At 38.5% G+C, this 26,296-nt stretch overlaps 1 protein-coding gene across 2 annotated transcripts; it reads left to right on the top strand.

The window, feature by feature from the left end:
• Positions 1–309: 309 nt before the first annotated feature.
• LOC127428889 (fibroblast growth factor 10-like) lies at positions 310–25,588 on the top strand. Of its 2 annotated transcripts, XM_051677556.1 has the most exons (4): positions 617–628; positions 860–1,423; positions 22,277–22,380; positions 24,672–25,588. In XM_051677556.1, exons 2-4 carry the CDS (start codon positions 952–954, stop codon positions 24,864–24,866), a joined length of 771 nt encoding a protein of 256 aa, XP_051533516.1. In that variant the 5' UTR covers positions 617–628; positions 860–951; the 3' UTR covers positions 24,867–25,588. The 2 variants fall into 2 exon arrangements, with proteins under 2 accessions (XP_051533515.1, XP_051533516.1); XM_051677555.1 differs by having other exon boundaries at positions 310–1,423.
• Positions 25,589–26,296: the final 708 nt, after the last annotated feature.

Here is a 26,296-nt window from a genome sequence, read left to right on the forward strand (position 1 = left end):
TTGCTAAAAAAGAAATCTGTAGTTGCTTTGACAAGAATGCATTGGCTGAATGGGACATTTTTTATTTAGTGAACAAACCAATTCAAATGGGATAAACATAAAATATTGAGAATAATGAGGTTGGGCAGAAAACTGATGGAGACAATGGTGAAAAAAGCAATCTGTGGGTAAATGAGGGGAAAGCAGCATTCAACTACAGGTGTCTCTTGTAAGGCTCACATGCCACAGGGGGCTGCAACAGTTAGCTGGAGGAAACCTGTACTGGGCGACGCATGGGGCTCACAGACCAGATGGGAGGGAACAGGGTGGGAGGGGAAGAGTGAAAGAGAGAGAGAGAAATTGAAAGAGAGGTGGGTGAGGCAATTGGGAGAAACAGAGTGAGACAGATAGGAAAGGGGTGAGGAAACATGCCCCTCTTTGCCTCTCATTCTGACGCACACAGACAAGCAAAACACACACTCGCACACACAGAACTTCAAAGTCAACTGCGTTACATAGTCTCCCTATTAGCTAAAGAGATTACATCTGGGACACTGAACCAAATAAATAAGGTGAGAGGAGTGTCACTGCTCAGTTATTTCAGAGGAGGAGATCTGGTCCACCTCAGGATCCTCTTAACACTTCTTTGGTGAGCAGAAGGGAAACACACAATCTCATTCACTCAGAAGCTCCCTTACAGAGTGAAGTGCTCCAGAGAGAGCTGGACACAGCAGGAATTACACTTTTTTTTTCCTACTGTGGATTTCTCTCATTTCATCAAGAACAGATTTGCAGTTGCATTTGGGTTGTTTTAACATTTTTCTCAAAAACATTTTTTTGCCTCTTGTTGCCTGTCGTCTTTATTTCCCCCATCCAAAAGGGGCTCTTCAAGCTCTCCAGTGGATTGTACGTGGGAGAGACAGAGGAGGTGAGAGGTGAGGCGGTTCCCCACTGAGGTGTTTTGAGTTATGGATGTTGACACATTCCTTTCGGACACGAGGGGAACCAGATCCAGAAGCAACAGCAGAAGTGACTACAGACGTTTGGGGCTTTACCTTCGGCCAGCACCCTTTCTCCCCTCCACCTCTTCAGCATGTACCTTTCTGTGAGGGTCTTCCCAATCCTCCGAGCTCCAGTACAATGTGCAAATGGAAAGTGACTAAGGGTGCCTCAGCCTGGTTTCGTCTGTCCTGCCTTTCCCTTCTGCTCCTTCTTCTCCTGTGTTCAGCGCTGCCCGTGGCCTGCCATGACACCCACAGGGCCGAGCGTGCCCAGAGGGGCACCAACTCCTCATCCGCGGCGGTTGTCGGGCGGCATGTGCGCAGCTACAACCACCTCACGGGGGATGTGCGGAGGAGGAAACTCTTCTCGTACCAGAAGTTCTTTCTCAGGATCGATAAAAATGGAAAAGTCAACGGCACCAAAAGCAAGGATGATCCGTACAGTGAGTAACACCACAGTATTCCTAGTTTCCTTCCTCTCTCACATGTGGGTCCCTGCTTTCCCAAAGAAATGGCACTGCTTATTTCCTGTCTCCTTTAATTTTTGAGTCAAACATCAATCAGATAATGTAAACCATATCTAATGTTGGTAAGTGCTAGCTGCTATGCATGGAGTTGGGCTTTGTGTGTGCTGTAGAGGGCTGGTGGGTAGTCAGCCCAGCATGTTTGTCCTTCGGTTTCAGACTGTAGATTTCTTCATAACAGGTTTCCTGGAACCAATTTGAAATTACCAGGGGAGCCTTCCTTTTAAGAACATACTTCCAAACAGAACAGAATATATCAGTTATCTTTATTATTGCTGCCATAACTCCTACAGCCTTTGTCGCTTCCACAAAGTTACTTTAAAGAATTTATTAATTTGGAGCATATGTCAGGTGGTTTTATTTTCCCCTGTTAAAAGTGTCATCCCAGTCATTCATAAATTACCTTAGAATAATCAGAATAATTTAAACTGAAACTGTTAAATTTACAGTTCATGGTAAGTCCAGACACCCGGCAAAAGCACCTGGCTACCACACTCCTAAAACTCCCTCTGCACTTTTTTGTTAGTGGGTTGTACACACATTGCTGATAATAAAAAAAAGCTTTGACATATGGGGCCCATGTGTGTGGTGCTTCGCTTTTTAGAAAAGGGTGTGCTGGAACTCTGCAAGACATGGCTGTGGGTATTTCAATTAGCCGAACTGCCTCTTAAATGTGTTGTACAGAAAGACTTTTAATAAATCCAGGGCCCAGGCACAAAGATTTTTGGAAACCTTTCAACTACCATCAAAGCGTTTGCCCAGAAAGCTGGACAGTGTTGGACTTCCAGTTTTATAGAAATTAAAGGGATAGTTCAACCCAAAATTAGAATTCAGTCATTATTTACTCACCACATGTTGCTTCAAATTTGTTTGACTTTCAGTCTTATGTGAAAAAACAAAAGTAAATGACTGCCTCAGTCAACATTCAATTTCATTGTATGGAAAATAATGAATTCAATGAAAGTGGACGGTGACTGAGGCTAATATTCTAAATAACATCTTTGCTTGTATTCCACAAAAGAAAGAAACACATAAAGTCATTGCAAGGATTTGGAAAAACATGAGGGTGATTGAAGAATAATGTTAGTTTTTTGGGTGAACTATACCTTTAAGCCCCTTTAAGTATCAAAATATAATTTTTATATATAAATATATATATATATATATATTGTATGTGTGTTTCTACTAATTATTGTGCCAGTAATCTCTGTACATGTTAAAAGGTTCCTGCCACTTGCTTACCACATGTTAAATTTGTGCTGTCATTTTTGCTCCCACAATGGCCTTAAGGCCTGAAGCATACTGGTAAAAATGTTCCCGCCAGATGCACTGAGTTTTGCAGAGGGATTTGAATCAAATCTCACTACTGGTATATCTAAAGTGTGGATATGGCCTGGAATATCTGCAGGAGGCATAGCAAAGGGGAACCACTTGTTAGTGAATGGATCATTTCTCCAAAACAGATTGGATCTCTGCCATCCCTGCGCTTTCCCCATGCTTTTTTGTGGACACTATAATTAAATTGGAAGGGCCTCTGGTGCCCACAAGGTAGCAGCAGTGCTCTCTGTGTCCCACGCTTAAAAGAAGTGCCACAGGCACCGAGGTAATGTCAGTGTGTGGCATTTACGACAAGTGCGTTTGGCTGATTTATTGTGTAATCAAAAACCATTGTTGTTGCCACAAATGCCCATAAAAAGGGCAGAAATGAGTGGCCTGGTATGTTAAGTATCATCCTGCACTCAAAACATCAAAACATCCTCAAATGATTTTACTCCAGTTGGAGCCACTGGCATTTTAAAAGGAACCAGTCCCCTTGTGGTATACTGTTTCTCTCAAGTTAACACAAAGAATATTCCCATGAACAGCATGGAGTATTACTGCATATAGTCTGATGTCATGCCAATGTGTACTGTATCTTTGTGTTAGAAGGCCCAGTGTTTGAAAAGAAGTGAGTGTTATCATTCTTTTTGTGGAACTGGTGTTTATCCAAAAAGCTCAGTTTGAAACTGGGACTAAGAGGAAAAGGCTGTGCCGAATGTACAACCCCAATTCCAAAAAAGTTGGGACAGTATGAAAATAAAAAAGGATAAAAACAAAAAGGAGTGATTTGTACATTATATTCACCCTTTGCTATATTGAAAGCACTACAACAAAACATTATATTATGTTTTACCTTGTGAATTTCATTTTTTTATTTTTATTTTTTTTAAGTACAGTAATTTCAAATCAGATGATTGCAACACACTCCAAGAAAGTTGGGACAGTCGAGAGTTTACCAATGTGAAACATCACCATTTCTTCTAATAACACTTGTTAAGCATTTGGGCACTGAAGACACAAGTTTGTTCAGTTTAAAAAGTGGAACTTTCCCCCATTTATCCATTATGCAGGTCTTCAGCTGCACAATTGTACAGGGTCTTCGTTGCCGTATTGTGCGCTTCATAATGCACCACACATTCTTAGTTGGAGATGGTCAGGACTGCAGGCAGACAAATCTAGCTCTCTGCTTATTTGGCTAGTATGTGGTTTGAAGTTGTCCTGCTGAAAATGCCGTTACTTTCCTGGAAAAGACGGCACTGAATGGCAGTATATGCTGCTCCAAAATTTGAGCATATCTGTCTGCATTAATCCCTCACAGATGTGCGAGTTATCCATGCCATGGGCACTGACACACCCCTGGCCCGTACAGACACTGGCTTACTGACGCTGATAACAGCTTGGATGGTCCTTTTCCTCTTTGGCCCGGAGAACATGACGGCTGTGTTTTTCAAAAACTATTTAAAATAGAGGTGTGAACCTTCACTGGCCTCACGATTCGATTTGATTATGATTCAAAGGGTAACGATTCGATTCTAAAACGTTTCTCAATGAATCATGATGCATCTTGTCCTTCAATTTATTTCTTTTTTCAGTTTCTTCAAAATTTATTTTTTACTCTCTATTTTTTACCTTTCAGCTTTTTATTTAACAGAATGAGTCATATTACATAAACTGGCCTTTTACATTCAGTATGAGCTGTGAACAAAACATGGAACATCTACAAGATTAAATAAATGGTTCTATAGTTTAAAAGAGTATCTTAGTTTTTCAGTTTCTTTCTTTAGAACCTTATAAAAAAATGTCTTAAAAGCACAAGAAAAAAAATATTGGTTCTCCATCAAAACACACTAAATACTATTACTTCAACTGATTATATTATTTATTTTTTATTTTTGTTTAAGCATTGTAAATCATTTAATAGTATTTAATTATTATTTAAAATTAATATATGCCATGCTATTCATTTAAATTTTTTAACCACAACTGGAAGTTGCTGGTCCAGGATGAGAAATATATCTGCTTCTATGAGAGTGCAGCTGTCAGCTTCTCCTCTCCTCACCTGCAGAGGTGATAGTAAAGCAGTTTAAATAGTGCAGTTGTTGCTTCCGAAAATTATCAAGGGTCTTGTATGCACTGTTCCATCTGTTTGCTCTGCGAGTAGAAGATTGCACGACCCTGTCGCAAAAGCTATGATGGATTTCAAACCTTTATCATTAGGTGTGCGCACTGTCCTGACAAGCGAGTGACCGGCAATGACCGGCAATAAAGCAAAAGCCAATGAAATGGAGAACGCGCAAGAGTAGAGAAAGGCATCGAAAAAAAAATAATTAAATGAAAACATCACCAACATCTCCCGAGCCGCTGCCTTATCATTATTTTCTTCTGTGTTTTCCCCCGTTGTATGCAAATCAGTGCAATAATGGGTGCGAGCTCGTCTTTCATGTTGTTTGTTGGATTTGTTGTCATGAATAAACTCTCACGTTGCTATTTGCGTGGGTTTGTGAAAGAATTTCGGGATCGTAGTTTCATTCGGGCACAAATGGTCATGTGTTTGATACAGCTGGTCTGCAAACAGTCATGTTTGTGCACTTGACATTAGTGTATGCACTTAACTCACATCTTTGTTTCTACATCTGTCTTTGGCGTGCCACTGCTCTGCCGTGATTTAAACTGAACTCAGAATCAATTCTGATTCTTTTGAAAATCAATTCAGAATCGTTTGAGTATGAATTGCGATGCATCACTGAAAGATTTTTTCCCCCACCCCTAATGAGACTGAGCCCAGAGAAGTCGGCAGTACTTCTGGACAGTGTTGTTGTATGGCTTCTGCTTCGCATTTTAAAGTCTTAACTTGCATCTGTGGATGCAGCGGCAAATGGTGTTGACTAACAAAGGTTTACAAAGTAATCCCAAGCCCATGTTAACAGATGAATGATATTTGTTAAGACAGTGATGTCTGAGGGATCAGAGATCATGTGCATTCAAAATTGGTTTTCGTCTTGCCCTTTACGCACCAAGATTTGACCATATTCCTTGAATCTTTTAACTATATTGTGCACTGTAGAGGGTGAAATGCCCAAAATCCTTCCAATTTGTCTTTGGGGAACATTGTTCTCAAAGTGCTGGATTATTTGCTGAAGCATCTATTGGCAAATTGACAAGTCTCGAATGATCCTTTCTCTTGAAGGACTAGGCTGTTTTGGGGGACTCTATACAGTGCATCCGGAAAGTATTCACAGCGCTTCACTTTTTCCACATTTTGTTATGTTACAGCCTTATTCCAAAATGGATTAAATTCATTATTTTCCTCAAAATTCTACAAACAATACCTCATAATGACAATGTGAAAGAAGTTTGTTTGAAATCTTTGCAAATTTATTCAAAATAAAAAATGAAAAAAATCACATGTACATAAGTATTCACAGCCTTTGCCATGACACTCAAAATTGAGCTCAGGTGCATCCTGTTTCCACTGATCATCCTTGAGATGTTTCTACAACTTGATTGGAGTCCACCTGTGGTAAATTCAGTTGATTGGACATGATTTGGAAAGGCACACACCTGTCTATATTAGGTCCCACAGTTAACAGTGCATGTCAGAGCACAAACCAAGCCATGATGTCCAAGGAATTGTCTGTAGACCTCCGAGACAGGGTTGTATCGAGGCACAGATCTGGGGAAGGGTACAGAAAAATTTCTGCAGCATTGAAGATCCCAATGAGCACAGTGGCCTCCATCATCCGTAAATGGAAGAAGTTTGGAACCACCAGGACTCTTCCTAGAGCTGGCCGCCTGGCCAAACTGAGCGATCGGGGGAGAAGGGCCTTAGCCAGGGAGGTGACCAAGAACCCGAAGGTCACTCTGACAGAGCTCCAGCATTTCTCTGTGGAGAGAGGAGAACCTTCCAGAAGAACAACCATCTCTGCAGCACTCCACCAATCAGGCCTGTATGGTAGAGTGGCCAGACGGAAGCCACTCCTCAGTAAAAGGCACATGACAGCCCACCTGGAGTTTGCCAAAAGGCACCTGAAGGACTCTCAGACCATGAGAAACAAAGATTGAACTCTTTGGCCTGAATGGCAAGCGTCATGTCTGGAGGAAACCAGGCACCGCTCATCACATGGCCAATACCATCCCTACAGTGAAGCATGGTGGTGGCAGCATCATGCTGTGGGGATGCTTTTCAGCAGCAGGAATTGGGAGACTAGTCAGGATCGAGGGAAAGATGAATGCAGCAATGTACAGGGACATCCTCCATGAAAACCTGCTCCAGAGCACTCTGGACCTCAGACTGGAATGAAGGTTCATCTTCCAACAGGACAACGACCCTAAGCACACAGCCAAGATAACAAAGGAGTGGCACCGGGACAACTCTGTGAATGTCCTTGAGTGGCCCAGCCAGAGCCCAGACTTGAACCCGATTGAACATCTCTGGAGAGATCTGAAAATGGCTGTGCACCAACGCTCTCCATCCAACCTGATGGAGCTTGAGAGGTCCTGCAAAGAAGAATGGGAGAAACTGCCCAAAAATAGGTGTGCCAAGCTTGTAGCATCATACTCAAAAAGACTTGAGGCTGTAATTAGTGCCAAAGGTGCTTCAACAAAGTATTGAGCAAAGGCTGTGAATACTTACAGTATGTACATGTGATTTTTTTATTTTTTATTTTTAATACATTTGCAAATATTTCAAACAAGCTTCTTTCACGTTGTCATTAAGGGGTATTGTTTGTAGAATTTTGAGGAAAATAATGAATTTAATTCATTTTGGAATAAGGCTGTAACATAACAAAATGTGAAAAAGTGAAGCGCTGTGAATACTTTCCGGATGCACTGTATATACTATGACATGATTGCCTCACCTGTTTAACATCTCCTGTTTCACATTGCCTTGTTATTTGAACTCATCAAATTGTTATTAGTCTTAAATAATGTTTAATTGTAGTGCTTTCAATATAGAAAAGGTTGAATATCATTTACAAATCAGTTCTATTTGTTTTTATTAGCATTTTTATACTGTCCCAACTTTTTTGGAATTGGGGTTGTATGTGTGCCTGTCAGCATAATTTTTTTCAAAAGTAGTTTTTCTTCTACATGATCCCTGTTTATGAAACATGGTGAGTTATCAAAGTATTTACCAGCAAAACATCAATTTGCATGTAAAACTCTTCTATTTGCACAGTTTTAATGAGACAATATTGCAGCCTACAGTATTTACCAGTAATGCAAATCTAAAATGTCATGTCTTAATACCAAATTTACATGTGCACTAAACACTGGCAGTAAATACAAGGGCCAAATATTTTTAGATTTGAGATATTTGTTTTGCATATTTGATGTGGAGAAATATTTGCAGAGAGCCTAAATATGATAGATTGTTGAGTTTCCCAGATTCAAGCTCCCCTTCAGAGAGTCTCTTTGTCCACGTTAGAGTTCTCAAGTCCAGCCTTCTTTAGTTTTCAAGTCCACAAAAGACCTGTCTATGTGCTTCTTGAAATCCTATCCAACCCATATTGTTTGATATCCTTTCAGAACCCACCAGCTCAGTATCACTTTTGTCACATTGTGTTGGGACACTCATCTCCCCAAAGATATTTTTTGGAAATGGCAGCCCGTGCTGGGACTTGGTGCTGTCCTCAGTGTATTGAGTCAACCTAACAACAACCTCACTGTGATTTAAAAACTCTCACATGGCCATTCTGTGCACCGACTGGAGTTTAATCTTTCCTTTCCTGTTTTGATTTTATTTGTCCTTTTTCCTCCGCACAATTGTTTTGTATTTATCAAGTTTTTATATTTATGAAGTATTTGGACATGTAAAGGGATAGTTAATCTGTCATTATTTACTCTCCCTTATGTTGTTCCAAACCCATATGACTTTCTTTCTTTTGTGGAACACAAACAGAGATGTAAATGTAATGACTTTAATTAATTTTTATGTGTAACCAAAGTGTCCAAAATTGTCTAAATACTTTTGTGGCCACTGTATTTGTTGTCTGTATGAGCTCAAGTGCTAAACCTCTGGTGTTGTAGTTCAGCAATGCTGGCATGGCTAGAGGAAATTGTTAATGAGGATCATTAGGCCTTGACAGCTTTGAATGAGGGTATGTGTCAGATCAGGGTTCAACTACTGGTTGATTTTTGAGGTCTAAAGTGCAGGGGTCTTTCCATTGATCGTGTCTCCTTTTGGGCAGCAGATCAAATAAGGGTCAGGCCGGTGGTCATTATGCCCCTCTCACTTGGTCTAATATAATAGGGCTCAATTAAGAATACAGAATATTTCTGTTCCAATGAGGTGTTTCCAGGCCAAAAGCAATTATACTGGTAGAGCTTTTGTCAGAATAGTTCTCATGTAAGAGCTCTTGGATGAGAGAGGTTTGTCACAACAGTGTATTCTGGATGACTGGGATTTGATTTTCTTCTCATGAGAGTTAGTGAACGAGAAATTATTATTCTATAGAAAACCATTCCATAGGTGATGCAAAATAGGTGCTCATACCTACAGTGCTTGAATACTTTCCAATAGGATCAGTATCAACAAAACATTGGTATTAGCATTATTTATGACTTTAATTTAGATTTATACATCTAAAAAAAAACTATTTGGGCTGTGCAAGACAAACCTAAAGAAAATTGAGGCTCAAATTACCTATCTGAAAGTCATTGTATAATATATACACTTTGTATTAGACGGTGTAACCCCTAGATGAATAATCTACAAGGAATTAATGTGCCTGTTGAATGAATGTTAATACAAATATGTTGTTAGAGGTCATACAGTATGTAAAGTCTTCCCCCTGCTTTCCATCAACTTCTGTTTGGTTTGTTTAATATTAAAGTTGTTCTGTCCAATTAAATGAGAGAAAGATGAATAAGCTTATTCTGTTAAGTGTTTCTCAGAAACTGGCACTAATGCAGAGAGACATTTGTCTGCCTGGTAGTGTTGCGCTGTATCGTTATTATGACTTCAGTCGGCCTCTTCCAGAGATTGGTGTGACGTTAAATGCTTCATGAGTAACAATAACAAGATAACTAAAAGACACTCTCAGCATGGCTGCTGGGAGAAAATGATAAACAATCAGCTGATGCTATTCTTCGTCACAGCTTTATCATTTATTTATTATCAAAATGACACATAACTTGTTTTAGTAAATTGCACTTGCTTCTGTTAAGTTTTAGACCAAGTACCAGTCTCCAGTATTACCCAAAACCTGGAATATGCTCCAATAATCATGCATACTTAATTTCACAGTGCTCCTGTTACTGTGTATTTACATAAGTAAGCACTTAATGAACTACATGTGCTTAATGCCTAATCATCTAATCAGATATGTTTGTAATAATGGAATGGTTTGTAATTACATTGTTATTAATTAATTAATTAGTAATAACATGTGTTATTGTGTAACAGGCATTGTAATGTAAAATGTTACCCAGTATTACTTCTTTTTTCCATCTTCCTTTTAGCATAACATGAGTATATTCTGTGCAAAATGACTCACATTTTGTTGTTTGACTTGTTTGGTTTGAATGAACGTGTGCAATGTGTGAATTTAAATTACATGTTCTCGGCCCTGGCCACATGGATGACACTCTGCAGAAGTGTCTGTGTGTGTGTGTGTGTGTGGGTGTGTTCATGCTTGGTGGTTATGGTGTCCGATTATAGCTCCCGCGGGAAATCCCAACCACACAAGTAATAAAATTGACTTATGAGGGTTGAGCTGATGTGCAGAAGGTTAGTATCAGTGTTTCTTTTCATCCTCTTTGACCTTGACATCCTCATAGACTTTCTCTTTTCTGTTTCATAAGTAACAGCGCTTGTTTTAACAAACTTACATAGTTAGTTTTCTAATTACTTTAGAAAAACATTTGTTGAGATTGTCAGGGGAACTAATTATAATTGTTCCATAATCTTAACAACTGAATATAAATATGAGAGGTACTCACACTGTTTTTTTTTTTTTATTATTATTATTATTCATATTACACATATTAATAAAGTGAATATTGTTGCCTTAAGAAAATATTTCAACCTTATCTGACCCATGGAAATTCCTGTCATTGGTGTAACCAAATAGAGTTAGTTTAATAAATAACAGGTAATTTAGATGTTACCATATGAAGCCCATTTTTATGTTATTTGACAAAACATTTTACACTTTATGCTAAAAATGCATCAAATTCAAATATGCCAGATTTTGTGATTTAAAAAGGCTCAGTGTAATTAGGCTTTACAATTACTTGTTCCACACCACATGTGTAAATTCTACAGACCATGCTGTGGTGGTAGCTCTCGACATCTTCATCTAGTTAATGCATCCATTTTGCCCTGCTGAAAGTTCAAATTGGAGGAGTGGAAGACCAGAAGTATGCATAACCTCTGACCCCATTACCTAAAGCAGTGCACCATTTGTACCCTGGGTTGTTTTTGAGAGAAACGCCACTGTCTCTTTTCTGCTGTGGTCTGTCTGATTTCCAACTGATTGTGACCAAATACACACTCTCCAACTGACCAGTAAAACAACAATTGGTACTTTCAGGAAACAATCACTCTAGAATAGCTCTCAGTCTTGACACATGCCAATCAAATCACTCTTCTACTAATCATTGAGCAATCCATAGAGGTTTAGAGTTAGATACAGGTATATTAAAATAACCACATGTCACAGTAATGATGTTTCTCTGTGTTGGTAGATGCAGTCTAAAGCCAGGTACAGGAAGTCTGGTTTAGATAGCTGAGATATCTACAATGGCTTTCATTCAACCAGTCAACAGTCAACCCCTTCCCAAATCTGATAACCTAAAGCTCACCTTTCGTCTTACATTTATCAAGCAATTAACAAGGCAGGACTGAGGGGAACAGGACTTTGCAAGGTGTTTCAGTGTGCCTGTAAATTTGTTATGTGTCTGACATGCTACCACATTGGACCAATGTATAGTTAAGAGACTTAAACAATGCTAAGGGGAATTCCTGTGCGATTTGTGTTTGAACAGATAGTGTCGGGTGAGAGTTCAATGGGGGCATCAAAGCAATGAAGTGAGACCAAAGATGCATCTGGCCAGCCCGTTTTTTAAGTAATTGTCATGAATTCTTGGGGATCGTACATTGTATATTCAAAAGGGACGAGGTCCATTTTGGGAGAGAGGACTTGTTATAAGAAATAGAAATAGCTAGAAATGGAACCCTGCAGCCCCTTTTCCATTAACTGCCAGTGTTGGTGCCAGTGCTGGTGCCATATCCCAATCTGGAACCAATATAAGACGTTATGGATATGGAAAAAAATGGCTCTGCAATGGCTCCAAAAACCAGACTGATCACTTTGTGAATTCGGCAACATGAGGTCGAAAGTTCTGCTGCTGAAATCGGTCTGTGCTTACCAAAATTTTAACCACTGCCCCCAGAGGCCTAAGCTGGAAGTGCAGTTGAGGTGAAATGTCCACAGGGTGGCACCAAAGCAAGTTGTATTTTTAGTTGTAAATTATGTAAAATGGTTAACAGGAATGCATAATTTATTAACCCTACACCCCAGCTCTAAACCTAACCGTCAGTGGAGTGAAAATGTCATTTTAAAGTGAAAATGTAACCTCTAAAACACGCTTACCATTGTTTATGTGAATGCAGTTACTTCCTGGTTTCCATCGGACCAGAACTCCTGTCACAGAGTTTGTTTGCGCAAAACACTATCAGTAGTGCGATGGGGAAAGGTAATCACATTTGAATTGATGCAAAAATGTCTGATGGGAGATGGAGCTTGTAAAACTTTCGAAAGTAACATACATGTAAATGTGAATAATTACTATGAATTTTATTTATTAGAATTTCTGACCACTGCTTAAAGATGCTGAAACTTGTAAGACTCATACAAAGACCATGATGTGGCTTATTTGTTTGTGGGCAGGTTAATAACATAGTCAGTTACATTATCGTTTGTCTCTCATGTGGAAATGCAGGCCATACTGAGAGCAGTTCACAGTTCCCCCAGGCTAAGCACCAACTCTGGCATGAGAACCAACACCATTTAGGTTTAAAGGGGTATCTATCCTATCCATTCTACAGACCCCATTTGCTATACAAACTCTTACTCCCATCCTCCAAAGAAAATCTCTTACCCCATTCCCCCTGGCTTTACCAGCCACTAAAGCCAGATGAAGTGCTCCTCCGGTCCCATTAAGATGGGTGTCTGCTCTGACATTTAAGAGCAAGCTGTAGTCTCTTTGCCACCACTGAAGACTGTCTGTATGTTTGCTTGTGTGTCTGTGTGTCTGTGTCTCTCTCTCTGTGTGTGTGTGTGTGTGTGTGTGTGTGTGTGTTTAGGCATGGTGCATGCATGGTTGCATGTGCTTGTGAGTGTGCACTTGTACTCAAAGTGTGTCAGTGGTTTCTTTGCCCAGGCAATCCAAACACTGAACAAATTTGTCTGTCATCAAAAATTAGTTGAGCAAAAATCTTGACTACTTCTCTGAGGCATTTTACTCCAGACACTGTACAGGGAGGTTCCCAAAAGTCTTGAGAGTTAGTCAACCAAAGAGCATGATACTCTGCAAGCTCTGATTGCCTGACATGCTTGAAACCACAAAGAGGTATAACAACCTATAGCCACAATAAAATGTATGAAAATAATTAAACAAATACATTTGTACCAATGAAAATTAAATTACTTGAACATTTTTCCTTTACACAGTGGGGTCCAAAATCTGAGAGCACACTGAAAATCTGGGATTCAACATCCTTTTTAAACCTGGAAATATGCAGAAAGTTTTAGACTTTTGATCAATTTCAAGCCAAATGGTTTGTTTAAAATAAGATTCTGCATTATTTCTAGATCACTAATCAAATAATAATTTTTTATGTTTTTTACACTGACCATGTTAACTACTTTTCCCTGCTTCCATTGAAGCACACAAGATGCGCTTTTAAACAGTCTAAAATCATGAACAAACTTGTAGATTCCATGCCAGCTTGAGTGAATGCTGTCATTAAAGCAAAAGGGAGACATACTGTATATGAAAAAAATAAAAATATCTAAAATGCATGTACATTTAAAATATATATATATATATATATATATATATATATATATATATATATATATATATATATATATATATATTTTTTTTATTGGAAAAATGCAAAATAGAAGCATTGTATTTATTTGTTCATAATCCCAGTTTTCGCTTTAGGAAACCTTGAAACGACTCATTATAGAATCACTGTGTACTAGACCCAGTGAAACTGGAACAGATAAAGAAAAATTTCTGTTCTCGATTTCTGAAGCATTTATGTGCTATTTCAATGAGTCACATATTAGTAGATTTATATAGGGTGAATGGCACTTCTGTTTTCACTACAGTCCAAGGAACCATTACGGATCATGAAATAATGCTATTGCTTGTGTAGTAAGCTCAGACCAAGACATGCACCCTTAAATTTTATGTCCCTGGAAAACGTAGTTATCATATAGTCAAATACACATCATCCATAGGGCAAGTCATTGGCATCAAATCATGTTTTTAGTTTTGAAACAGTTTGCAATCCAGTGTTTTTCTTTAGGATACTGGTCATTATTTTTTAGCAAAGGATATGGATCTTAGAGCTATAAAGAAGGATAGAAATAGCACTTTAAGTTCTAAGATGATAAACCTGTGGATGTCAGGGAGAATGGGTTGCACCGCTGAATGAGTTGACACATAGAGCATATTAATAAGTTTCAGTAGGAAATGTATATATGTAAAAACACCAATGAAAGCATGTTAACGAGGTGCTGAAAAAATGAATAAAATTGTTGTTTTAAAATATCATCAATCTTCACAAAACCAGCTGTCTTTTAACACAGCTCTCAAAAAGTAGGAATGTTTTTTCAAGCCTGTCTGTGAAGTCCACATATGCGTTCTGTAAACCATCTTCTGGCTTCACAAAACTAAATCCTTGAACCTTTCTGTGCAAACCACAATGACCTGTGCTTTCAATAGGGGAAGTGCAAACTAGACAAAGAACATCAGGTTATCATCATCTTTTGATTTACAGCCATTCTAGATTTTAAAGCATTACGGTTTAACCTCCTGAGACCCGAGCGTGACTGCTGTGTGCATTTTCCATTTCTGTTTTTGATTTGTAACTAGTAGCACCTAATAAACATGCAAAAAAAAATAGTGTTCCTATAATTTGATGTCCACATATGTGGACAGCAGTATTAAGTTGTGAAATTTTTAATAATACCAAGCTATAGAAATCAGATTTTCTTTTTTATAAAATGGTTTATTATGTTTCAAGGAGTGTTGGTTATTCGTGTTTTTGAGACGTTATAGACATTACAGCTAATTTTCTGTAAAGCTGCTTTGTAACAATGTATATTGGGGAAAACAAAAATAAAAAAAAAACTTTACCAATAATAATTATTTGACTTGATTTGACTTTTCTGTTACAATGTTTTTTTTTTTCTTTTTCTACTTTGGTGACAATATCTCAATGTTCTCTCGTTGCACTGTCAAACAAGTGACAATCAGAATGAACTCTTTACTGACAGCCCAGAGTCTTCTGAACTGAGATCAGTCGGTTTAAATTAATTTAAATTATGCATTGCATGTATTGGAGCCAAAATACAACGTCCACACATGTGTGTGTGGGGCCGCACAAGGTTAAGCTGAAGTGTATATTTTTTCGATACTAAATATGAAAAGTAAGCCATTCATAGGTTCAGTTAATTGAAAACTGTAAACACTGTGGCTCTGTTGCACTACTAAAACATTTCGGTTTGTTTGAGCATCCCGACCAACCCAATATAGCAGCACTGGCTTAACCATTGGCATTAGTTTGTGGCAGGACTTTCTGTTTGTTAGAGCAATGGAAGATGGAAGAGTGTTCCACCATTCTTGCTCATGCCATCTCTAGGCTGAATATAAACTGTGTAAGCACTTTCATAGACTTCCAAGCACATTTAAGCTGAAATAGGGACTGTAATGAGACAAACCCCCAAAGAGAACACAGAGCTGTCCACTGATCTCCCCGAGCCCAGGAGCTGGGGCCCACAGAGCCCAGATCAAAGGTGCAAGTCACTGTCATCAGAAGCCAGTGCGGGGTCAGCTGCAAAGATGCCTTTTAATGGGGACCGAGTTTCCTTTATGGTCCTGTAGACGGGGGGCTAATTGAAAAGACATGCATGTCACAGAAGTGGCAATTCAAGGTTCCCAGGACAATTAAGTATCCTGGTGTAATATATTACTTGACTTGTAAGGACGTTGGAGTTAAGAAACTTTGTAGGCATGGCCGGAGTGGAGTGCTGTCATGTAGTTGAGGGTTCCTCAGTGCAAGACACATTTTGATGTCTGGAAATGACCTAAATATCTGAGTGCTGCAAGGGAAAGGCCCTTGTTTGTTGCAGACTGATCTCACTGTGAATTCGGCGACAGTAGGTCAAAAGTTCTTCAGCTGAAATTGACCTGTGCTTACTGAAATTCGAACCACTGCCCCTAGTGGCTGACACTGTGTGAACTCCAGTTTCTGGGTGAAATGTCCACAGAGTGGCACCAAAAGCGAGTTGTAAAGTAAGTTTCATCATTGATAATGTAAACGCAGCAACTTCCTGGTTTCCATGGGACGAGAACCCATTTCTGAGGCTGCTCACACAACATGCTATCAGTAGTACCCAGTGTTGTGTGTAATCTGATTGTAAAGTAATTAGTTACTTTAATATAATTACTTTTATAGTAAGACATGTAGTATGCATTACATTTAAAAAATAATTGTAATCAGAGTTCAGTTACTGACTTTCAATTAAGTTACTTTTAAATACATTACTTGGTTAACACATATTTCTAAATAAATTTATTTTTGTAGAATACATTGTAAACATGAATTATGTTCATGAACGTCTGTTTGCATTTCTGTGACAGCTAAAATACGTGTTTAGACAATATAATGTATTATTTTGAATTTGTTGAGTAAAAAAACAAACTTTTCTGTGAAATGTGTTTCATAAAGTAACTAAAAAGTAAAATAATTAGTAATTTGATTACTTTTTCAATGATCTAGTAATCTGTAATGGACTACTTTTTTGAGTAACTTTACCAACACTGATAGCACCACCAGAAATGATAAACGCATTTAAACTGATGCAAAAATGTATAATGGCAGATGGCACCGGTCAGTAACTTAACAAAATGGGGTCAATGTCAGGTGACAGGAGCATTCGGTGGCAACATGTCGACTTCTCATGTGATCATGTTGGTTAACCAGCAACCAGAAAAACGATACTGGTCAAACAACTTAATCAACTAGACCAGCCTAGACTAGCATGGCAATTGCATGCTAGTTAAGCTGGTCTTTTTCAGCAGGGTTGTGGGTTCCTAAGTGCAAGGAGAATTTTTATTTTGATGTATGGAAATGATCCAAAGATCTGAGCACTGCTAGGGAAAGGCCCTTGTTTGTTGTGTAGCGAAAGCCCCGTCTGTATGATACAATTTTTTTGTTTTCAAACAAATGAACACACAGGGGGGAAAAAAGAGTTTGAAGTGGATGAGGGTCTCTTTCACTCTCTCTAGCTATGGTGGAGATGCAGGTTGCACAAAGAAACAAATATGAGGCTCTGGGGCTTTTGTAACTACCACAAGATGTGATAACCTGAGTGCTGTCAACCTGCCAAGAAAACATTGAACGGCGTTAAGCAGGGGGGTGGCCACCAACAGAGCCTGGGACAGAAGCCAAGTCTACTGAGGGAAGATCACGCTAGGCTACATCCATGAACCTCAGGACCACCATTGGACCTGGCCATGAGCAGCCACTGGCAGTGTAATGTCACAGACACATGGCCACTCATAGGCAGGGTATGAGTGTGAGGTGGGGCTCGGCTGGACTTGTTAAAATGCAAAGGCTTTTAAGTCTTTGTAATCTGAGCCTTAACGGGGAGTCAAACAAGAATACTTGAAGGATTAGTTTGCACCACAAGAAAATTCTCACATTTTTGGAGAGAATGCCTTGGCTAGTGCTTTGAATAAAAAATAAGAAATTATGTTAGTCAGAGCACTTGACTGCAATGATATAGATGTAACAAAACATTGGATCTGCCAGGAAAACTGTTTAAAATGTAATCACACTCTTTGGAGTCAAAACATCGCTGTGTGTATAGGGTTGTGTTGAATTTGAAACTCTTAAATGGCTGTGCAGACACACATAAATGTGCTACATAAAAATGTAATGGACTTGTTAGAAGCACAGGCAGTGTTTTTTGTTAATGTTTCAAACATTTTTATTAAATAATATACAGTATATACAGTACACTATATAGAGCTTATTACAGTATACTGGCTTGAGAAAGCCAAAATACTGTTATTCTACAGGGTTGGTTTAACTTTAGGGGTTTTCCAAAATCCCTAAACAAAGATCAAAGTTTCTCAATTATAACTCCCCCTAACACTCTCTCTACACCGGACGATAGCGGCGCATCGCATCAAAAGCAATAGAACCCATTATAATAAATGATCTGTCTACACTGGAAACGTCCGTTGTGGCACCGCTATACTGCGAGCAACACAAATAAACAGTTTAGAACATTCATGTTGATGCGTCCAGTGTAGACAGCCTCAAGCCATTGTGTCGCATCACATCGCGGAAACGGATGTGCCCAGTGTAGACAGGGTGTAAAGCTTTCAAACAAGATCCTTCAATCTGGGCACAGACCTTCATATGGTTCTGACTTGGTTTGCTATGACTTTTCTAACTGATTGAAATTACAGTTTTCAACTGACAATCAAAAATAGGATAAATCCCATATACTTATATTGACGGAATGTTCAAATGTGCCAAGACTATTCAAACTCCAACTGTAAGTTTTTGTTTATTTTTTTCTTCAAAAATTAAAATGTAAACAAACCCACACAAGGCCTTTAATCTGCTTTAAATTGCTCTCTATGAAAAACTTTACCTGTCTAGCTGCACTTAGAACACTGGTGATTAATTGAAAGTCTTTCTGTACTTTAAGGTCATATCTCACAATAAATAAATGGCATTTGTCAAAAATCTTAAAAGAAAAGGGGCAGATCTTAAAGGTATAGTTCACCCAAAACTGAACATTAATTTATTCAAATAATAATACTGAACAAAAATCACTTTCTTTCTTCCATGGAACACAAAAGGAGATGTTATGTCTTGTGTACCACAGAAGTAAGTCATACATATTTGAAACAACATGAGAGTTGGGGGGGGGGGGGGGGGGGTGAACTATCCTTTTAAATGTTTAAGATGTGGAAGAAGAAAGCAGTGAGAAGAAAAAGAGAAGAACTGTTGCTAGATGCCTCAGAGATGTTTTGGTTTAGTAAATCCAGTCTTTTGTTGTAGACCTGCATATCAGCTTCAGTGCAGACAGGGCAAACACTCATGGGACTCGTGCAGGAGTCATAAAAATTGTTGTGTTTTGGTTTAACAGACCACATCAAACAGTGGAAAGCAAGCAGGTGCTTTTCTGCCAGAAGATTCAGGCTTTATTATTACATTGCATGCTTTAAAGACCAACCACCAAATTTACTATAGACATGGTATGTTTACACATATGACATCACTCATAAAGGGATGTGTGTGCCTGTATGCGTACATGCAAATGTACACATCTGTATAATGTACATTTATGCATTAGACAGGCACTTTTATCCTTCTTCCAGTTCATTCATGCTATACGTGTAATCAGCTTGTGTGTTCCCTGGGAATCTAACCCAGTGCATGGGAACTACAGGAACACAGAGGAACAAAATAATTGCCTGTGATACATCATATATGCTTGAGAATTTTCAACAAAATGTATATGTGGTTGTGTCATTGGGGGCGTTCCATTGCTTTGGTCCATTCTGTTGCCCTTTGATCATAGATTATTCCCCCTAATCCCACTGAGTCTGTGATCCCATCTGCAAGCCCCTTCCTTTTCCTTTCTGCTGCTCTTGTTCATGAACCTGGGGCGAGGGAGGAGAGAAAAAAGACTAGGTCTCCTTACATCTTCTCTCAGTGAATGTAACCTAAACTCATGCAGAGGAACTGCCTTTAGATCCACTTAATCCTTCTGTTGTAGCAGCACTTGTGCCCCTGATCCACAGGTGTGGATGAAATACCTCTGGTTTACGAAAGCTCAGGCATAATGCGGATGTCAATATCAATCAATATCAATATATAATGTTGACTTTTGTTTGGATATCATATTTCCATTCCGTTTACATTTTCCGGTATGTTTTTGGGTGACATTGGCTTTGTCTCAAAACCTAGTGAGCTAACCAGCTGTTAACTATACTTACATGGCCAGTTGGCTTCATGGGTGTCATTTTTACCCAAAGATGTACAGTACCTCACAAGTAACTGTTTTAAGACACTCTTCATAGGCAGGAACTGCCAGAAATAATGTCTACCCTGAAAAGACCTGCATATGTGGTCACCAGCATATTTTGTGATTTGGATACTTGTGTCCAACATGGGGCTGAATGAATTAAATAAAATTCAGGATTAATATTCACTCCGTATTTATTATTAACAGTATTATTTATCATTAGGCCTATTACTGTTTTTATAGTAAATATTATGATAATTAACAGCAACAACAACCCTAATTCAGCAAATATGAATAAGAAATTCATAGATATGATTTTAAATATGTAGGTTTTGCATGTGCAGAAATAAATGACACATTTAATCACACATTTACTGTAATTCCAAAAACTTTTTGTGATATTTGCAACGTAAACAATCATTTCTGACTTCTACATTATTAATTGTCCAAAATACAGAAGTAGCAGGCATTTAGAAAAAGGTTAATTGATATTTCTCAGTTCATGCTGATAGTTTTGCATGAATACATCACTTCCAGTCGCATACGGTCTAGTCGCAAGAGTTGAAATATTTTAATGCAGCCGAGGCTCAAATTGGATATGAAAATGTAGCATCCGGAGACAGTCGGAACCCCGTGTGACTCTCAATTGGAAATGAATGACTTCCAGTCTGTCGTTTGTCAGATGCAGTGAAAAGGTGGCTTGAGGAACAGGGTGAAAAGTGTTTATGAACTGCTAATTTGCCGTTTTATTCGTGATTGGTGTGAAAGGAAATAGAAGTCATTTTTGTTTTATAGCGCCCTAGTGTTAATTTAACCAGGAAACTGCCCCAATACGTACAATGAGCCATGTAAAAAACATTTAACAAAAATGTGAGTATAATAATGGGTTTCTATAAGACCAGGTAGAAGACTTGCTAGGTCAACCATCTTACCCAGAAATACCACAGTGGTCCACCAACTACAGCATTTTGTTGGAGCATGACCATGTTGGACCGCTAGCTAGACCAGCACTTAACCAGTACAGTACACCTGCCTGGATAAGGATGGAAACTGATGCTGGTCTAAGATGGTCTTTTCTGTGGCAGCTTGTGAAACTTGGTTTTGAAGTTTTGATAGAATGTTCCTACAGAGAAAACAACCCAATCTCACGAGAATTCGTCATAATAGTACAAGGTGGTGAATTCGTACCATTTCATATGAGTTCATTTGTACGAAATAGTACAAGTTATACACCCACCAATGAGTGACACTTTCCTCGTGTCCTTGTAGTTCCCGATGTGCCGTTTGTTCCGTGGTAATCCAAAACACGTGTTTTCGTAACTTTAACCCCTAACCCAAACCCCATCCCTAAACCTAACCATAAAGTGTGAAACCTTACCCTACCCAGAGTGTAAACATAACCATGATATTACTGTTAAATGGCCTGATGTGTAATCCGGAAGAAAGTGACACTTCAGGGTTCCAAATGCGTGATCGGTTGATTTATAAGTCGTACATTTTTGTACAAATGAAGTCATACAAATTGGTTGGTTAAATGGTTACTACCACAACTTGAATCACTAATTGTTGCAAGCCTCTGTCAGTGTGCAGTGTGCTAGTGTTTTCAACTCTGAAAATGAACAAAGATAGCAAAATATGACTTTTTGTATTATAAATAAGCACTCCTTTTTTGCTTGGGACTTGGGACATGGAGGATTTCTGCCCTTTTGGAGAGAGATCAAAATGATCAGGTCAGACTGTTGTGTACTCTAGCAGTGGGATGATGATGTAGATTGTGTGTAAACAGACAGGGATTATACAGGGGTGCAGTGATTACAGTTTATTTTCATGATTGTACTGTCTGACATTGTGATCACTCTATGACCTCTGCCGACCCCACAGACGCCACCACAAGTTAATGGGGTTTCTTTAATGTCTTTATTTCCCATATACTGTATTTTAAGGTAAATGAGATATATGTTTCACAAATGTGTCCAATGTTAAATAAAATGTCTTTCTATCTTCCAAGTTTTTCCATATGCTATATATAATAGTATAACTGTACCTTGTTTCTCATTATAAATGTTAAATGAAGTACACATGTGTACACACATAATTCAATGCAATGCTTTTATGTGGACTCTGTGTAAATGATATGTTTACATTTGGTTTGTAGGTACACTCGAAATCAAGTCTGTGGATGTTGGCATCGTTGCCATCAAGGGGATTCAAAGCAATTACTACCTTGCAATTAACAAGAAAGGGGTGGTCTACGGGGCGGTGAGCATCATTTTCTTTTCAATTCTCTTTTCATCATAGTTCGAATTCTACGTTAATGAATGGACTCCACAACAAATAATAATAACATTTCATAGTCCCATCCAAACCTTAGTCGTCCTCTTATCAGGAATTTTTAAACAATATTCCGTATTTCTAAACTATTTATAGAAATTCAGCTTTTTACAAGCTTCCAGAAAGATCAGTCAGTCCTTGGACCCTCTCTGAGTCTTTGATGTCAGAGAGCCTGCTCTATTTCTCATGTCTCTGGGCACTTACAAAGCCCAGGGCTATTTTAAAGGACAGTTCCACTCCATTGCCTGTAAATAATCCCCCAGCAAAAGTCAGCTTCAGCAAAAGAGTTCTGTCATCTTTTAAAAAGTAAGCCGAGAAGGCCCTCTTCCTTACACTCTAGTCTCTCTTCAAATACTGCTCCATGCATGCGTTCTCCTCCATTCACAATCCAGCCATACAATCCTCTGCTCCCTCTTTGTTCCGAGTTCTCTTCAGCTCCATTGCCTTTCATTCATCTGCTCCCATGAATGGCAAATGTTACCTGAAACAGGAAAAAATAGTGGCGTGCTTTCCCAAAAGTGAAATCAACTTAGAGAAAGGGGAAAGTCTTAAAATGCAATCTCCTACGCCTCAGGTCTGTTTCATGTCCTGTATATTGTGGAACTATTTAAATATTCTGTAGTATAATGATGGGCGAGACCGCTTATTTTCTTTTTGATCTGATGCTAAGTACCATCAAGGTCAATATAACAATTCCACTAATAATAGCGACTTTTCTGCAATTTCTGTGCTACTTTTTGGACAAAATCTGTGGATTCTGATGGTAAAATGTGTTAAAGGAGCTGAGAGTTCTTAACTCATATTAATAGCTGAAAGCATGATGAAATTAGCCAAAATATTTAATAAAAGAAAGAATTTTATGAACGACTGGCGTTCTGATTCTGGACATCTGCAGAGTCTTCTGCAGAGTTCTGTGTTTGTAGATTCCGTCTGGGCCTGCTAATATCAAGACATCTACACCGTAAAAATTTTAACATAAAAACTTGCTTCATGTAGTAACATCTGAATTAACTGGTTTCATTCAAGTAAAAAAATATTTTTAATATGCCTGACTACATTAGGTTACAACAACAAAAGTAAACTTTAAGGGTAAGATCAAGTAAAAGTAGATCCTTTTGGTAACAATTGCATTATCAGTTTTTACAGTGGAAGTATATGGAATTTTTGTGATTTTTAATGATAAAATTGTTGGGTTAGGGATAGCCATTTATTAGCATATTTATAAGCCACCATCATTAAAAATAATATACAGTAAATTAACATAAACAAAAAACTATTATAAAAAAGTCACATTAAGCTAGTTATTCATTTCAAAGCTTATGAGGTTCATTTCCATGCTAAATAAAAATAAAATCACAAGTTATGTAAGGACTGGTCCTCACGAGATGACGTCAACATCAGAAGTAGTGATATTTCAAGATCGAACCATCCATCCCCTCATCAGAGTTTATGGGATGCATATTCTTTCTGACATTACGGCCAATAATATTAATATGGTTTGAATTAGGATCATTATGTTTTAAATACAACAGCCTGACAGACATACATGCAGATTGACAGACATTCAGAAAGACAAACAAACTGTCGCTTTGTCTAACTATGCTTGTCTATTCACTTTTCTCAATTCAGAATTTGGATCCAAAACAGCTCTTTTTTTTTTCTTCCCCTTTTTCCCCCAATTTGGCATGCCCAATTCCCACTACTTAGTAGGTCCTCGTGGTGGCGCGGTTACTCACCTCAATCCGGGTAGCAGAGGACAAGTCTCAGTTGCCTCCGCTTCTGAGACCGTCAATCTGCAGGTCTTATCACGTGGCTCGCTGTGCATGACACCGCGGAGACTCACAGCACGTGGAGGCTCATGCTACACTCCGTGATCCACGCACAACTTACCACGCGCCCCATTAAGAGCGAGAACCCCTAATCGCGACCACGAGGAGGTTACCCCATGTTACTCTTCTCTCCCTGGCAACTGGGCCAATTTGGTTGCTTAGGAGACCTGGCTGGAGTCACTCAGCACACCCTGGATTTGAACTTGCGACTCCAGGGGTTGTAGTCAGCGTCAATACTCGCTGAGATACCCAGGCCCCCCCAAAACAGCTCTTTAAAAAAATAGTACTCTAATGCTCTACAGAACATGCTCATCCCTTGACTAAATGCAATATATGAAATTAAATGTTTCGGTTGATCCTGCCTGACTCATATCCATCTTCTTCTTCCAGAAGGACTTCGGCATTGACTGCAAGCTGATAGAGCGGATAGAGGAGAACAGGTACAACACCTATGCCTCTGCAGAGTGGCGAAATAAGAAAAAGCCCATGTTTGTTGGCCTGAGCGCCAACGGAAGGCCAATGAGAGCCAAAAAGACCCGGAGAAAAAACACAGCCACACACTTCCTCCCCATTCCTATTGTATAGCTACAACCTCACCAAAGGGAACATTTAACTGCACTGAGGAAAAACTTGGATTTGTCTACAGTATAAAGGGATGAGCTTGGAGAATGTAAAGGAACTGAGAGAACTCATTTTCACTGAGTCAGACTGTTGTCACATATTTGTTTTTAAGTTATTGGCACCAGGGGAAAAAATATGGGACATTTTTTTATGCCAAACCCTTTTCTAGCGAAGGAAAGGTTGGACCAAAATTGACGGAGAGGAATCGGACATTGCTGCCGGCAACCTCCCAGAATGAACTAAGGAGACCTTTCACAGAGTGTATTGCTTGTGTGTATTTGTGTGTGTGACCTTTGGATGCAGTTATTTATGCAGTACTAACTCATATGAGACACTCTAACGGACTCTCAGACTCTGTGACTCAGTGGACTAAAAGTTATGCAAACACTTACTGGAAGCACTTGCTCCAAGGTGCAAGACAGAGAGGCCGAGACTGAGACCCAGCATCCTACGATCAGAATTTAGTCAAGCTAGCACCATAGCATAAACAACTGTAACATTAATAATATGCAAACGCCACTGTATTTGATATCTCCATTCTTTACCTGACTGCTTTTGAATAAATTATTTATTTTATGTAATATTTATAGGAAAAACAAAGACAAAAAACATGGAATGGACATTTTTATCATTTATGCTCCTCCTTTAAAAAAAATAAAAAAGCTATTCTATCGGTTACACATGAATACAAAATAAATATATTTCTCTTTACCTAGCAGAAGTTGCATCCATGGTGCTATGATAAGGCACATTTTCTTCTTTTACTTTACTCTGTGTAAAGAAACCATACATTTGCTAAAATCAGGCTTTTTCAAGAATAAGAACAACTGGTAACATTTTACAATAAGGTTGTATTCATAAACATAAGCTAACATGACCTAACAATGAACAATACCTTTTAACACTGATTAATATTGGTTAATGTTAATTTCACTAAACTACCTGTATTATATTTTTTAAATTAAAAGTTAAAAAAGTTAATGCATTATAAACTATCATGAATTAATGATGAACAACTATATTTTTATACATTAACATCAAGGGAATATTCCGGGTTCAATACAAGTTAAACTCAATCTACAGCATTTGTGGCATAATATTGATTACCTCAAAAATTAATTTGGACTTTTCTTTAAAAAAAGCAAAAATCTGGGATCCAGTGAGGCACTTACAATGGAAGTAAATGGGACCAATTCGTAACCATTAAAATGCTCAATATTTTAAAAGTTCAGCCACAAGACTTAAACAATATGCATGAAAACATGATTTTGGTGTGATAAAATCACTCACTAACCTTTTCTGTGTAAAGTTACAGCCAATTACAACTTCGTTGCCATGAAGATATAATGTCAAAAAAGCCTAAAACCCGAAAACGACTGTAATAATGACTATTT

Source organism: Myxocyprinus asiaticus, chromosome 38 (genome assembly GCF_019703515.2).
Source record: "Myxocyprinus asiaticus isolate MX2 ecotype Aquarium Trade chromosome 38, UBuf_Myxa_2, whole genome shotgun sequence".
Taxonomy (NCBI): domain Eukaryota; kingdom Metazoa; phylum Chordata; class Actinopteri; order Cypriniformes; family Catostomidae; genus Myxocyprinus; species Myxocyprinus asiaticus.

What these genes read in the sequence shown, in the direction of transcription:
- LOC127428889 (XM_051677555.1), top strand. Translation starts at nt 952, where the DNA reads ATGTTGACACATTCCTTTCGGACACGAGGGGAACCAGATCCAGAAGCA. An exon ending in AAGCAAGGATGATCCGTACA is followed by an intron (nt 1,424 to 22,276) that starts GTGAGTAACACC and finishes TTTGGTTTGTAG; the next exon opens with GTACACTCGAAATCAAGTCT. An exon ending in AAGGGGTGGTCTACGGGGCG is followed by an intron (nt 22,381 to 24,671) that starts GTGAGCATCATT and finishes TTCTTCTTCCAG; the next exon opens with AAGGACTTCGGCATTGACTG.